This window comes from Nilaparvata lugens, chromosome 4 (genome assembly GCF_014356525.2).
Source record: "Nilaparvata lugens isolate BPH chromosome 4, ASM1435652v1, whole genome shotgun sequence".
NCBI lineage: Eukaryota > Metazoa > Arthropoda > Insecta > Hemiptera > Delphacidae > Nilaparvata > Nilaparvata lugens.
In genome coordinates this window covers 28,182,629-28,199,157 of record NC_052507.1, presented here as the reverse complement: position 1 = coordinate 28,199,157, position 16,529 = coordinate 28,182,629, and the positions used below count along the sequence as shown (strand labels likewise).

Here is a 16,529-nt window from a genome sequence, read left to right as displayed (position 1 = left end):
TTAAGTTCCTTTTGTATCAAAAGCTTAAAACGAAAGTTCATGAAAATTCACTGATATTCGCTTATGCGCTGACTAATTCGCTTGTGCTGTGTTCCATAATTGAGTGACTTTTTAAAGATGCCCCATCTAGGTGAACTGACGAATAACTGGGCAGTTTCCGGCATTTTAAGGTGTTAATAATACATTATTGTTATTAATGGAGTAGAAGCAAGAGTTCGGGAGTTGGGCTCTGCTCTGCCGGTCTGATGAGTCATTACTCTGTTAAGGGATGATCCAGCATTGCCGTTCTACATCCCTCCCTCGCACCCTTTCCATCGGAAAGAGTCCCTGCTGTTTTCCCTTTTTGACTTATCTCCCTCTTCCCGAATCACGACTACGACCCCGAAATCCGCCCCACAAACTGTTAATCGTCGACAAAATCATGTTGACAATTTCATTTTACAACCTCAAAGTGCATTTTCAAAAGATTGAATTGAGTCGGTGGCTCTAAATTGAATTTCCAAAATTCATGTGCCACATCATTTATACAGATTGAAACTTGTTGCTTCATGCTTGCACATTTATGGTCAGCATCAAGGAATGTATGCTTGATACATTGTTCAGCATGATTGTACGTCGTCTATAATTCAGACTTTCAGAATTTATCATTCAATTACAAATGATGCATTAGGGTACGTTTATAGCTTTCAGAAGCCGTGTCCACAATCAACAAATGTTCGACATACATGTTTGTTGAGTAGCTCCGAGACAAACATTTTAAAAAGTTTGGACAATCATTCTTTGTCAAACAAAAAATCACTGTTTTTCCAAACATTTTCAGAGTTGACAGCTGTAAAACATAAAACCTGTTCTTCCCACTTACAGATATTTTGTTTGGTGTCGCGTACACACTGGCCACGGGCAAACATTGTTTGCCAAACATAATAAAATTTGCTTAAACTTTTTCATCAAACATGTTTGTCGAACATTTCTTCAGTGTGGACACGGCTTTAGTGAGCTACCAAAATCTGAATGTTATTCAAACTTTTTACTCTTGACAACCAATATGCTTTTTTTAAAAAACAATAGTGAATTATCGAGTTTTAAATGGGAATCATTAGTAAATGATCACTTCAACTCTCCAGTATCTTTATTCTTATTTCAAAAGAATTTAAAAAAATATCAAATCGGAAATTGAAATAAATTCTCTATCACATCATTTTTAGAATACAGTGCAGGGTTACAGTTTCAACACGTCAAGTTCAAGTCTTTCAAATATAATCTCTGACCTGAAGTTTCATGTTGCAAGATGAAAGAAGTATGTGACAATGTACAGTAAGCCTATTCCAATGCTAAAACTTTGATAAATAAATTTCGAAATAATTTTATTTTCACAGGAACCAGAACTCAAGTTCATCATCCTCTTACAATCACATATCTGTGAAGAAGGAGCCAGGAGACTTTGTACTCTGCTATGAAGGTAAGACACCACCTGATTTTGTAGAATAGGCCAATTCCCATAATTATCTCATATAGGTAACAATCATATCTCACATATGGACCTACTCCTAGTAGCTTATTGTACACGGTATTATTAGAAACTGTGTGTATTGCGATGATTTATTCAGCAATTCAATTGAGCATGAGTTGATACTAGTATTTCTGTCATTGATGTAAGAAGATAAGCGAAACACACCATTTCATAAAAATGTTCTTCTTATTACTGCTGAACCATACGAAATAAGTTTTCTAGTAAAAACTCAGCATGCTCAGGAAACTTATTCCCAAGAAGTAATTGCATGATGAGTTCAAAAAATGATTTTAGAGATCAATTCCACCGGAATTCATTCTTCTCTTATGAAACAGAAACAGATATAAGGAATGAATAAAGGTGAACCACTGCTGGGCAACATTTGTGTCAGTATCCCACCGAAATTATTCTACACAAGTGAAATATTTTCAAGCAAGGTAGCGGCATGATAGCAAATTTTGATCCGAGTGCTTGAAGGTTGAACTGATTCTTCTTCGATGATGTATTTTTAAGGGGTGACATCTTTCTCCTACCCTCGAGAGAGGATCTTCGTTGACATCCGGCCCCCTGACGTGCCTCCCATACCAACGAGCACTTTCTCCTATCGTCTCTCTCTTACCCTCTCATCGACTACTCAATAATTCTTATTCACTTCATCACATTTGCCTTACTTTCGCTGCTCTTCGCTCTGGGCTTTATTTAAAATGCTGCACCCACTCTCCAAATATTTTCTTAATTTTCAATATGATCGCAGTCTATCAGAATCTCTTATTTTCTCCTGAATACTGATGTTTTCACTTTTCTTCCCAATTTGGCTCAGTGGAGCAAGTTGCAAAATTTAAAAAACCTTGACTGGATTCTGCATAGTTGATATGAACTTGAGCAACATAAAAAGAAGACTCGCCACAGTAAATCACAGCAGATAAGAGATCAAATTTTTTGATCATCATAAATCTATACAAAATAATGAAGGAAAGAATCGGCTTATAAATGTGGAGGATAGGAAATTTACGAATGACGCATCATCACGTCTGAACTACTGAACTGATTAACTTGAAATTTTGCATATCGATTCTTAATTTACCGAGGATGATTATAGGCCTATTTTTAATTCTTCAAGATTTAAGTAGGTCAAGTTATTAATTATTAGACCCTTGCGGAGCACGCGTTACCTGCTAGTCATAAATATTCATACTTTTTGAGAATTGAGTGGTTCTGACAAATTATGTATTCTTATCCAATTTGAAAATGTACGACAATATTACATTCCTTACTAATCAGAAAGATTCAATCAACAATGAGTTCATAAGAGAAATGAAAATTATTGTTAAGCCTATGTCGGTCGAATTAGAGAAATTCATCCGAGAATGCTTGAGGAAACATAAGTGCAAGAGTATTTTAGATTTCCCTGACAGGAATCCATCATTTCACCAGCAGCTTTTTCTAGAGAGTACACCTAAAATTTCCCATTTATGCTCAACGGGCGAAGTTTCCACCGTAGACAGGGTGAAACATTCTCCTCCAATATTTGGGAGAATATTTTTATCCCCCACCCTCAAAGAAATTCAAGTTCGAGCACTGAAGTAAAAATCATGAAAACTTGGAAAAATTGTCAATCAAGTTGAAACTAATCTTATAATGTTGAAGTTTGTTTAAAAATTGTTTTGAACCAAAATTATAGCATGCTATCTAATAATCATTAGGCCTATTCAGGGCACTAATAAAATAAAATAAGAGACCGGGCTAAATTGAGACCGGACACTATTATTTTTTTACAAAAATACGATATAACAAACCCCCAAACATTTTGGCTTCTCTTGGCTTCGAAGTGTTTGCCTGTGATTAAGAGTCATACACAGGAAAGAAGAAAGAGAAAATTCCTTTCACTTTGTGACTCATATCATTGCGTTTCTCATTATACTAGTCTCAACGGAGAAATTAAGTCATCTTTGCATCGGTTGCATACCGAAAATAAATAGCACGAAGAGCCTTTATTAGTACATTTGCACCCGGACTAAAACTATAATTCATCAACATTCAATTTTTCCTCACATTTTACTCGTTTTTGAAAATTGTAATTCAGTACCGTACTCATAAGTTTTATTATTTCCGAAATTTTATTATCTAAAAAAAAGAAGTGAATAATTTTTTTGTCCAATGTTGTTTTTGACGAAAATCGCTAAAAAATGGAAAAGGAACAAAATATGCCAGGTTTTTGAGGCATTCTGTATTCAGCACAAGGAAATATTATTGAATCCAAAAATTGGTTCCAGACTTCTTTCATGTACCATTACCAGAGATGAGTTTGAAAAAACTACAATATATTTTGCAAGCACCAATGTATGTATAATGACAGGACTATAGCTCAGCTTGTATGAATTGAAACGGCAAAAGATGCATAGTATTTTTGTAGTACCCTATTGCCAACGCCAACCTAGGCAGAACCTACTCTGAGTATGTTTTTTTCGAATTGGCTTTATTTGAGAATTGCTCTCATGAGTTAAAACATATTATGTGCAGACAAAATATAAGAAGGGTATCCCACTGTACTTTATTATATTTTCATTTTATTTCAACTGATAAATTCGAATTGAAGCGGGGAAAAATACTCAGTAAAAGTAAGAGTATAATGAAATGAAGGAATCAGGTAGAAGAAAGAATAATCTGGAGCTCTCTTTGAAGGCGAAAAAGGAAAAGGCGAAATCTCACTTCTCAACCTCTATCCTAGCAGTAGGTATTCCTTTCTGCATTTTTCGACAGCGGTATATTATTATTCAAGACGTAACACCCGATCTTATTCAGAATATTGTTATCTTAAAATTGATTTTACATCGGTGAATCAATTTCAATCGGAGCTGCGAGCTGAATCGCGGCTAGAATTTGAGATTTGATGATATAGGGGATTGGGGTGCCCACTCAGTCGGCAGAATCTCGTCTCTAATCAGATTTGCTCCCTTGATTAGTTGACTTTCACAGCGAGCAACACCGTGGTGAGAGAATAGCAATGACTCGTTTTTATGTGGCATTCCAGAATAAGAAGCTTTAAAAGCAAGAGCAAAATCGAAAATTCTTATTGATAAGAGCCGATGGCTCATCTTGAATTTTTGGTAATCTTTGTTTGAAATGATAAAGCTCACAATTCTTCATGTTTCTTTGGATTTTCATAATTGTGAATACCTTTTAAAGAATGGTACATCCATATTAAGGAAGTATAGACTCCGACGTTTTTTGATTGTAATCAAAAGAAATTGTTCAATGTTCAAAATATAGGATATATTATAATACGAGTAAATGGCTACCTCTTTACTTTATATTTGTATGACCATTGCATCCAAACAATATATCTTCTTAAAAAATTAGTCACTTTCTGAAATCATCAAGTTTCACAGATAGACCCTATAGAATCTTGTTTCTGATGAGTGATTATGATGATCGGAAATAATCTATTAAATGGAAAATAAAAAAAATGTCGATGAGTCATTATTTAACTGGAATCTGAATCCACTCAAAAAAGTAACCATGAAGTGGCATTCACACTTTTTAAAAATTGTGGTTATTTTGAAAGCTTTAGTGACCTCTCAAAAACCTTATTTCAAAGACAAATTATGTTGACAAAAACTTGTTAATCTCCAAACAGAACCCTGATATCAATTACTGAGCTAAAATCTATTTAAGAAATACTGATCATGTCTCAATCAGAACCCTCCTTACAAATTCCAATATGAAATAAGACCTGAACCACTGCAGGCATTGTTATAATCGCATACTGACAGCTGTAATCTCGAATTGACAAATTGAATCAAAACTCTATGAACACTGAAATGGACTACAAACAGGTAAGAGAGGGATTTCAACAGATGTTAGTCGTTGAGGGATTTCTGGATTTTGCTGAAGCGTTTTCGCAGAGAATAGCCGTAGGGGCGAGGGGGGAGAGGTTTGCAGCAGTCCTTGGGGATGTTAATAAAAGCCTGAACAAACAGAGGCATCGTTGCCCCCCTCATCCCATGTCAGGAGAGAGTCTCTCCATCCTGGACCTTGGAGAGAGGCGCACACACACGAGAGCGGATTGTGGAGGAGGAGGAGGATGGTGAGAAGGGTGAGGAAGAGTGAGAGGAGTAGAAAAACGACGTCTGCTAGTTAAAAGCTTTGACTGCATTATTTACTGGAAGCCGCTCGGTATTTCTGCAGTCTTTAGTCGAGAGATGCGAGGAACACCGCTCCATCGCAAATTCACCATCAGCGCAGAGGGCAGAGGGATCCAACACATGATGCTGCCGTCGCTTCTAGCTGATGCTGAGCAGAGCAGAGCAGATATACTTGTGTTGATCCCACGTGGGATTTGTTCGCCAGCATTTATTTGAAAGAAGACAGCATGCATCAAGCGAGATGTAACCAGTACAACCAATCTATGATATTTCTGTTGTTCAGGATAATGCTGTGGAACTTGGGCTGGGGCAAAGTCTCTACAGTGCGATAGAGATGATTTTTCTCAGTGTAAGATTGATGCTCACATTAGCCTTAAACTAGTTAAATTAGTTAAACTCGTATGGCTCTTTTTTAGTGGGGAGTACCTTACGGGAAGCTCCCGCCTTCCCTAGAACTACAGGGTAAAACTTCAATTTCGAGCGTTAAACTTGGCGTGGGAGATGGAAGGGAGAAATAACTGTAGGAAGTTGGCTTATCTTTTGTTAATTCTTGAAAGTATTATCAGATTGACTCCACCAAATAACGAATGTTTTCATTCATTCATACCTCATTTTATACTGAAACAAGTTTAGGAAAGTAATTGAATTAATTAAACAAAAGTAATTGAGAGAAGATAATTATGAGTTTGAGGTTCTGAGAAGATAAATTGGAGATCCAATCTCCAGCTTATTTGATGTAAAGTTTTTACTCATGTGAGCGTTTACCCTTATCCCCTCACCCTTATCTTATTGATTACCCTATGGAATCATTCAATATAAACAGTTGATATGAAGTATACAACAGTTCCAACAGTTGAGAACAGTAGCGGCGTGTGATGTAAGTCGGGAGGGTGTCAACTTGAAAGAGTAAAATCGGTTACCAATAAAACTTCATTGAATGCATATTAGAAGGTTAGATGGAACGTAATCCCAAGTTTGATTCAGAGTTGAAGTTCTGCTTGAATTCGCTACCTTTAAAGCTGGATTCATACAGCTTTTCAAATAATTGATTTACGTTGTTGATGAATGTTATTAGGGAGGAAAGGTAGCCGGCCCACCGTACGCAAACAGGTGGTTATAGTGATGGGTGCCGCGAGCTCCCATTTTTTAATAATGTTGAACCCAGCCCTGTTACGGGGCAACACTTATTTACACTAGTTCTGGCGAAGAGCATGATATGATCATGATAAACGAGGGTGGATTTAATAATGCCCTAGTGGCTGCGAATTGTTTGAACGTCTGAGTCTCCCACCGACCGTCAACAGTTTACAGCAACTCCTCAGCAATCCAACCTCCTCCTTCCCCTCCCCCACCAAAACTAGCAAACTTCTCTCTCAAACAGAGGGGTGGATTGCTTGTAAGTGAGTGTGTGTATCTTATCTTCCCACCCGACACAGTAATTAGTGCAAAAGCGAAATGTTTGTTTAAATGGTGCTTGTAGACTTGACTGTTTGTTGAATATTATTACAACGTCGGTGTATATCTGCTGCTGATCTTTCTCTGCCATCTCTATCCCAAGTTTCTTGATCCATTCTATAATGTTTAGGAATTTTATCAATTAGTGCTTGAAATAAGTCGACTAGAGTCGATTGGAAAAGAGAATAGGGAATGATCTACAATATCAATCAATTTTTGTAACAATAATGAATCATATTGATCTTATATGAAATCTGAACAACAGGTTTTTCGACCACAAGATACTTATATCTTATCGATTCAGATTACCAAAGTTTCGAGCACAAAGAGCGTTTGTTTGATAATATATTGTTAGACGAGACCTTGACAAGAAAATTGTACGCTACTAGATATTAGATACTAGATAAGGTCCTAGCCTAGAAAAAAGATAGCATAAGAAGATATCCAATGGTTTGGGGCGTTATGTTCCAAATTTCACTATTAACTCAAGCCGGTAGTCCAATTAGTTTTTTTTTTTTGTAAAGCTATGTGACGATTGTAGTCTCCATGCTGTTCTTACACTCTCACGCGGCCAAAACAAGTAATAATATACAGTAGTCAACAGCAATCAGCTTGAGTTAACAAAAAATTGGCTTCAAATATTTTTTTCGCCACACTTGGATGTAATGAGCTGGTTTACGTGCGTCATATGGAGGCCGAAAGTGATTGTTTTCCGACCAGGCCGGTAAAACTTTACGGCCCTAGGGCTGTAAAATGACCTTGAATAACAGCTGATCGTGTCCGATCTCACAAAAATCATAGAGAGATAATCTCATAATGACTGTAATAATCTATATAATTATGTATCGTGAATCGCGGTATTATGTCTATAATAATATATTTTATAAATTACTGTTTCATAATTTAATATTTATTATTGTGTTTTTGATATCAAACAATAGAATACGATGATATTTCTCCATAGCCTCAACAATATAATGTTGGCTACATTGTCCATTGTCAGAAAGGTACGTATCGCAAGTATTTAAAAGTGAAGAATCGAATTTGAATTCAAAGTACAATAATTGTATCAATATTTAAAAGTGAGGTAGAGTAATAATTGTTTCTTTTTTATTATCGAATTCCACTTCTTAATGCAATACAATCAACAATAATAATAAGCAAATACAGCACAGATCTGAAGTTTAAGGTAAGCCTACTGGTGAAACTCAGCCTTGACTGAAAAATTCCTAGTAATTTTTCCGTAATTCATTATTAAAACTTTTAGATAATTTTCTTCAATATTAAACCATATAGAGAAAACATTGGGCCCACTCAAGATTGAATCTTCGAATGTTTTCTCTATGATTTAACTATTTTCAGAGCAATATTTTGTTGTGAAAATGCCAGCAAACCGGCTTCAAATTTGCGCTATACTCTATTATTATAGTAGCCTACATAGCCTACGTTATCTGACTTAATTCAGAGTGAAAATTTTATTGTGAGACAGATAATAATATTAATTTTAATAATATAAGTCATGAGCCAAAGTCTGTTGTACGGTACGCTTTTTAGGAGTGAAGTAAACTTTTTCAGAAGTCTAGTATTACAGTATTATGTGTATGCTAAGGGTTATCAGTCAGGCCCCAACGTTCAACAGTACGGAATGGCCGAGAGCGTAAAGGCGTAATACATCATTCAGAACTCAAAGCTCAGTGAACAACAAACATGATCTAGGTTCGAATCTCGGTCAACTTTTTTTTTGGTCGATGAATTTCGACTTTTATTACCTATTTTTTATATTAGTTACCGTAATTTAAATTTCAATCAATTTTTTAGATATATTTTGAGACAAAACTGTGAAATATGCAATTATATCAATTTTTTCATCACATTATTTCAAAATAGTAATGAAAATTCTATTCATCCATCTATCCATGATATTGCACCGGGCGCAAAGCTCGCGCCTAATATTAATAGTATAAAAATATGGTCATTATTGTAAATTATTAATTAGTAATATTGAAATTAATTGACAGTAAAAGTTGTCATAACCAAGATTCAACTATCAAAATAGGCTGTTTGAATTTTATTTATTTTTTAATTTCTTATATATTGGGAAGTTTTTTTTGGGTGTGGCGAAAAATAGCGTTCGCACCATGGGCAAAAATGTATTTCCGGCTCTCAATCTTTTCTAGTCCTCGGCCTACGGCCTCGGACTTAAAAACCGATTTCGAGCCGGAAATATCTCATTTTCGGCCCTAGGTGCGAAATATACTATTTCCTACAGTTACCTTTAAAAGTGACCATTCCTGCACTGATTACAGAACGCAAATGATCACTTTTCCGCTCTATAGCGCAAAGTATTACTTTGCGTTTTCTTAATACTTTGCGTATTATCTTGCAGCCATCCCAATCAGCTGTTGACATTGTTGGCGTGTATTTTGAACGCAAATTGTTCTATCTATATTTTTTCTGATTTTCAAATGAATAAAAATGAGAACTCATTGAATTATACATTTTGATTATTATTAATTATTCATTATTTGAAATAATATTTTTTCATTCATAAATTGATTGGTTGAAAACTTATTTAGAAATTAAGATTTACTCAAAATTATACAAATTTTCAAATCAATTGGATTACAATAATTTTCAATTGAATTATCAAGTTTAAAATAAATTAAAGTTGTTATTGATAACAAAATTATACAGACAAACATTTGATGGATCTCAGCCATAATTTTACCCATAATCAACCACTTCTTATATTCAATGGTAACTGTAGGAAAAATTTAATGTGAAATACGTGCGCAAAGTTCCTCTGCTGCACTCAAGAAACCATTCCGCCCTCGCCTACGGCTCGTGCGTAAACGTTTCTTTCGGTGCAGCAAACTGTCACTTTGCGCACTAGTTGCACAAATAACTATATGCTATCTTTATGGTACTAGATATGCTGAATCATAATCTTAATCTTCAATCTTGAAGATTCCAGGTGATGAAAAACTGAAAAATCAAAATATCATGGAAAAATTGAAAATATAAATAGGAGATTTGTATGGGGGCTGCTGTAACCCTTTCACAAAAAGTATATTGGATCAGTAGTTTTCATAAAAATAACAAAAATCATTATTCCTCATTTTGTCATAAAAAAGACAGAAAATCACAATAATAATCATCAACATTCGACCAATAAATTTGAGCTGCAAGCACAGCTCACCCAGCAGCAGAGTTCAAATCCAGGTAAATGATAATGACAACTGAACAGCCGGCAACTATAACGTATCTGCTGAGCTGTGCACATCACAGTAGTAAATTGTTTCTGCTTGAAACTGTTCCGCTAATCCCCTTGGCGTATAGCCATCGATAACGTATTGGTTTCTATCGGCTCGGCTAATTGTGGAATATTACAATGCAATGCACTGTACCAATAGAGAGAGAGGATAAAATAATGTTGGGCGGTATGGACAGAATAGAAGGACGAGGGTAGCGGGAGAAGGAGAGGGTATCATTAGCCACATGATATATGCCTCGATGAAGCCACATCTCATTAAGTAGACGTTCCCCGTTCGCACTTGGATTATGCCCGCCGAAATCTCTTGCCTTTTCACTTATTCATCATCCTGATTCCACAACTCTTTCAATTGCCACCGGCATGAATAATCAATGTAGATTATTATGCTGGCCGCTCATTAGCCAGCCTACTCACTACGGTACTTCACTTATCTGTGATTCATTTTCCAGTTCAGCATGGTTTTTCCTGTGATTCCAGTTTCAATTTTTTCTGCAAGCTAGCTATTGTATAGGCACCTAAAGAAACAGCTTCAACTTCTTCGAATTGTTAAATAGAATTTTACAAAGAAAACATCTAGAGGTGCGTACAGATTTACGCGCCGCGAACATGAGCAATTCACTTTTAATCAGCTGATTATATCTGTATTTTTACAGAAACGGTAAGATACAGATATAAAAAGCTTGGCATCAGCTTATTAAAAGTGAATTGCTCATGTTCGCGGCGCGTATATCTGTACGCATGTTAACAGTTAACCATGTACCTATAATTTCAAGACTCAAACACATTCGAAATGGATAAAATTTGCTCATCAATCAATCATGGAATTACTTGACCGGTTGACAATTCCGTACAATGGTGCCGACTTCATGGAATTATAATTGGCGAGGGGGGGCAAAGGAAAGTCCGTCTTGTTGATGCAGGGAGGGGGGTAATGTCTAGTTTACTGGTTTGTAACCAGAAATTTCCATACTGTACTGTGATATTATTTGTATAGGCTATTTCTATCATCTTGTATATTAATTTAAACTTGAAATACTCAAGGAATTGAGCCTTCACTGGCAATATGTATATAAATAAAATTGAAACATTCATTGGGCTACTAAGTAAATTTTATTTTTTTTCTTTGGTAAGAAAGTTGGGGGGGGGGTAAAATATATGCATTGCTCCTCCAGAGCGAATATTGAGGGGCAAAAAATGTCTTACCTGCTCAAAGTCAGCGCAACTGCTTTTGTAGTTGAGAAATGTTGAAAATGCAGATTTCTCTCACTCTACTCAGACCTCACTCTAGCTAGAGGCTAACATTCAAGTATCAAGTAAATAAGAAGAAAATATGACAATATAAAATGGAAATCACTTTAAAAATGCTAACATGCAAGCATTAGAATGTTGAAATTAATGCGAATGCTGTATATGAATAAACTCAGTGAATTGAAGTTGTTCTACTTTCTCAATATTAAAGTTGGAACTGTTTGAATTCAATTAGTATTCAAATGGACAATGACACTATAGGCAATGAAGCTGACATGTTATTAGAATCAGCCACATGTTGTAAGCTATGCCAAATGCGGTTAGTGTGAGAAGCGTTATAAATGAATGACTACGATTGGCTGAGTGACATTGAACGTGACAACTTAGCAACTAACTATTCTGCAGCCCATTCATTGATAACGCTCGACACACGACTCGCGAGTCGAAATACCCGCGCGCGCGTTGCCTAATTCAAACAACAGCGAGAACAAAACGTTATAAGGGTTGATTAAAAATACAATATGAAGGGTGGAGCGCGAGGGCTTATAGGGCTATTATAATAATAAAATAACCTGCTGGCGGAGTGGCGTAGCCGACGACGCTGTGTATTTAACAACATCAACAGAGGGCCGAGTGAGAGGGGATGATGGAAACAGGGATGTGTGAGGGAGATCAAACATCTATCGATTAAACATACATAAGCAGGTAGCCAAAGGGTTGACTTGAGGGAAGATTGAAATTTCGGATGCCCGCCGAAATCTCTTGCCTTTTCACTTATTCATCATCCTGATTCCACAACTCTTTCAATTGCCACCGGCATGAATAATCAATGTAGATTATTATGCTGGCCGCTCATTAGCCAGCCTACTCACTACGGTACTTCACTTATCTGTGATTCATTTTCCAGTTCAGCATGGTTTTTCCTGTGATTCCAGTTTCAATTTTTTCTGCAAGCTAGCTATTGTATAGGCACCTAAAGAAACAGCTTCAACTTCTTCGAATTGTTAAATAGAATTTTACAAAGAAAACATCTAGAGGTGCGTACAGATTTACGCGCCGCGAACATGAGCAATTCACTTTTAATCAGCAGATTATATCTGTATTTTTACAGAAACGGTAAGATACAGATATAAAAAGCTTGGCATCAGCTTATTAAAAGTGAATTGCTCATGTTCGCGGCGCGTATATCTGTACGCATCTTAACATTTAACCATGTACCTATAATATCAAGACTCAAACACATTCGAAATGGATAAAATTTGCTCATCAATCAATCATGGAATTACTTGACCGGTTGACAATTCCGTACAATGGTGCCGACTTCATGGAATTATAATTGGAGAGGGGGGGGGCAAAGGAAAGTCCGTCTTGTTGATGCAGGGAGGGGGGTAATGTCTAGTTTACTGGTTTGTAACCAGAAATTTCCATACTGTACTGTGATATTATTTGTATAGGCTATTTCTATCATCTTGTATATTAATTTAAACTTGAAATACTCAAGGAATTGAGCCTTCACTGGCATATGTATATAAATAAAATTGAAACATTCATTGGGCTACTAAGTCAATTTTATTTTTTTTCTTTGGTAAGAAAGTTGGGGGGGGGGTAAAATATATGCATTGCTCCTCCAGAGCGAATATTGAGGGGCAAAAAATGTCTTACCTGCTCAAAGTCAGCGCAACTGCTTTTGTAGTTGAGAAATGTTGAAAATGCAGATTTCTCTCACTCTACTCAGACCTCACTCTAGCTAGAGGCTAACATTCAAGTATCAAGTAAATAAGAAGAAATATAACAATAAAAAATGGAAATCACTTTAAAAATGCTAACATGCAAGCATTAGAATGTTGAAATTAATGCGAATGCTGTATATGAATAAACTCAGTGAATTGAAGTTGTTCTACTTTCTCAATATTAAAGTTGGAACTGTTTGAATTCAATTAGTATTCAAATGGACAATGACACTATAGGCAATGAAGCTGACATGTTATTAGAATCAGCCACATGTTGTAAGCTATGCCAAATGCGGTTAGTGTGAGAAGCGTTATAAATGAATGACTACGATTGGCTGAGTGACATTGAACGTGACAACTTAGCAACTAACTATTCTGCAGCCCATTCATTGATAACGCTCGACACACGACTCGCGAGTCGAAATACCCGCGCGCGCGTTGCCTAATTCAAACAACAGCGAGAACAAAACGTTATAAGGGTTGATTAAAAATACAATATGAAGGGTGGAGCGCGAGGGCTTATAGGGCTATTATAATAATAAAATAACCTGCTGGCGGAGTGGCGTAGCCGACGACGCTGTGTATTTAACAACATCAACAGAGGGCCGAGTGAGAGGGGATGATGGAAACAGGGATGTGTGAGGGAGATCAAACATCTATCGATTAAACATACATAAGCAGGTAGCCAAAGGGTTGACTTGAGGGAAGATTGAAATTTCGGATGAACCGAGAGAAAGATGAAAGTGGAGAGAGAAAGAAGTCAGACTAGTGTTCTGGGGATGGCGAAACAATCTACTCAAGGTCCGACCGCATCACGTGCTGGTCTTAAGCAAGATTAATTATTATTTTGTCCCGCGAAGCCCTCAGCTCAGCTTACAGCAACTGCTAGTTATTATACGCGACCGCAGCCTTCATTACTGGCCACATTAATATCAATCATTAATGTTTGACTGGAATCTTTCACTCATCCAGACCCCGGTCCCCCTTCCAGACGAGAGAGTTTTTGCCTGATCTTTCTCAAATTGATCAATTAATGAGCTTGTTTAATAACTAAATGTAAAACTTTAACATTATTTTTTAATAGTTTGGAGCTATCAAGAGAAGATTTTAAGAGCTATCTATCAATTGGAATATTAGAATTGATATTTGAATTTAAATTATGATTTGATTCAGAATTTTAACATCTGTAACAGAGACAAACTTGAAAAATGTCCTGTCAAATATGTTCTCGAATTTCGATCAAAAATGTAGTAGATACATTTTTTTGGACTTAAAATATTATGAGCGAATTTAACGAAGTTACCATTTAAGTTACCTAAACTGTATACTCCAAATTAAAGCAGTTTTGGGCAAATGCCTTTTGTTTTTAGCTGGAATGTATTTGCATATGCACAAATAAATAGATGCGTAATGAAGTTCTTCAACAACTAAAAGTGAAACGTCAGTCTCATTGTTCTGGGGATGAACTCTCATATTGATCAATTAATGAACTTTTTTAATAACTAAACGTGAAACTGTAACATGATTTGGAGCTATCAATTGGAATATTAGAATTGACATTTGAATTTAAGTTACGGTTTCATTTGTCATTAGAACTTTGAAATCTGTTAAAACAAAGACAAACTTGAAAAATGGCATGTCAAATATGTTACTTTGTGGATGGATGAGAAAAAACACATTTCAATTGTTATTTCTCAAAAATACGGTATACAGTCATATCCTATTATATTAAGCGAGCAATTTCTGTATTTTTGTATCTGGTTATTTATGTTCAACGAGTCTCGAAAACGTCTCTAACATTTTTCATGAAATTTGGAACATACGGTAAGTTTATGATATAAAAATTCGATTGCACTAGGTCTCATCCCTGGGAAAACTCGCTGAAGGACATTAAAAGGATAATAAATTCATTTAGAGAATTATCGTCGTTTGTCGATAACAGAAGATGCGTGTGCCTGTGTAGGAGATCAGCTGTGTAATCATTCAATCAGCTTACCGTATCTCATATGAGAAATATTATCTAGAAATTTTATCAAAATAATCGATTTGTTGACATGACATAGTTTATCACTCTCAATTAGATTATATCATAATATTCAAAGTTAAGCATTATTTTACAGTTTTAAATGATTCGTGAGTATTATTTTGTTATTCAATTTGGTTTGTAAACAATCTAAATTAGAAATTTTCTGTTTTAAAATATTTTTACTCAAAATTGGACCTGAATTCAAGTGTATGAAACATAACCTACTTTTTGGACCATTTATAGTGTATAAATCAAAATTCGGGGAAGAAATAGTTTTGGGCTGTACCTGTTTGTCCTTCCCCAATCATTTTGAAGAATTGTGTTCTGTTCATCAATAAATAAATAACGAGCGAAGCTCGGTGCCCCGATATTCCTATTATATAAAGCGAGCAATTTCTGTATTTTTATATATTATATCTGGTTATTTATGTTCAACGGATCTCGAAAACGGCTCTAACGATTTTCATGAAATTTGGAACATACGGTAGTAGGTTATGATATAAAAATTTGATTGCACTAGGTCTCATCCTTGGGATGATAGAGCTGATCCTGCAATTTTTTGTAGTCTCTGAACGACATCAAAAGGATAATTCATCCTTGGCTGAAACAGCTGTGGATAGTAAAAAAGTTAGTGAGCGAGTGAGTATGTGAAAAATCAAAATATCGCATCCCCGAAATTCATAAGATGACATATAGCCAGCTGTGAAATATGAACACGATCATTTTAGAGAATTATTGTGTTAGTCCGGGCGCAAATGTCATTCCGTGGTCATTTTTGAGTAACAGCCGTGGAAGATGTGTCAATTTCTTCGTTAGAATTAGCATAAAAAGGATCGTGATGATGATAAGTTGAAATCACAGGCAAACACCTCGGAAACAAGATTACAAAAGTTATAATGGAATGCAATTTGAACAAATCTAGAAAAAACGTTTTTTTGGGCTTTTGAAGGTTATAACTAAATAAATATGCGTTTTAAAGAAAATTTTATACAACAAATATTGTAGAGGAAGATTTTAAAAATATTTTTGTCCAAAAAAGGGTTGAATATCTTGAACGGTTATTGAAATACAAGCGATATATCAAAACCTTGAAAATTTTGGCGGCCATCTTGTTCCCGAGGTGTTTGCCTGTGATTTCGAC

General features: G+C 35.7%; 1 protein-coding gene across 1 annotated transcript in view; it reads left to right on the top strand.

Annotated features, from left to right (window-relative positions):
• Positions 1–16,529, top strand: part of LOC111051948 (ets DNA-binding protein pokkuri) — a 47,459-nt gene that overhangs the window by 22,685 nt on the left and 8,245 nt on the right. The window contains exon 8 of the mRNA XM_039427275.1: positions 1,377–1,459. Coding sequence (XP_039283209.1) covers positions 1,377–1,459 — 83 coding nt within the window. The remainder of the gene's footprint in view (positions 1–1,376; positions 1,460–16,529) is intronic.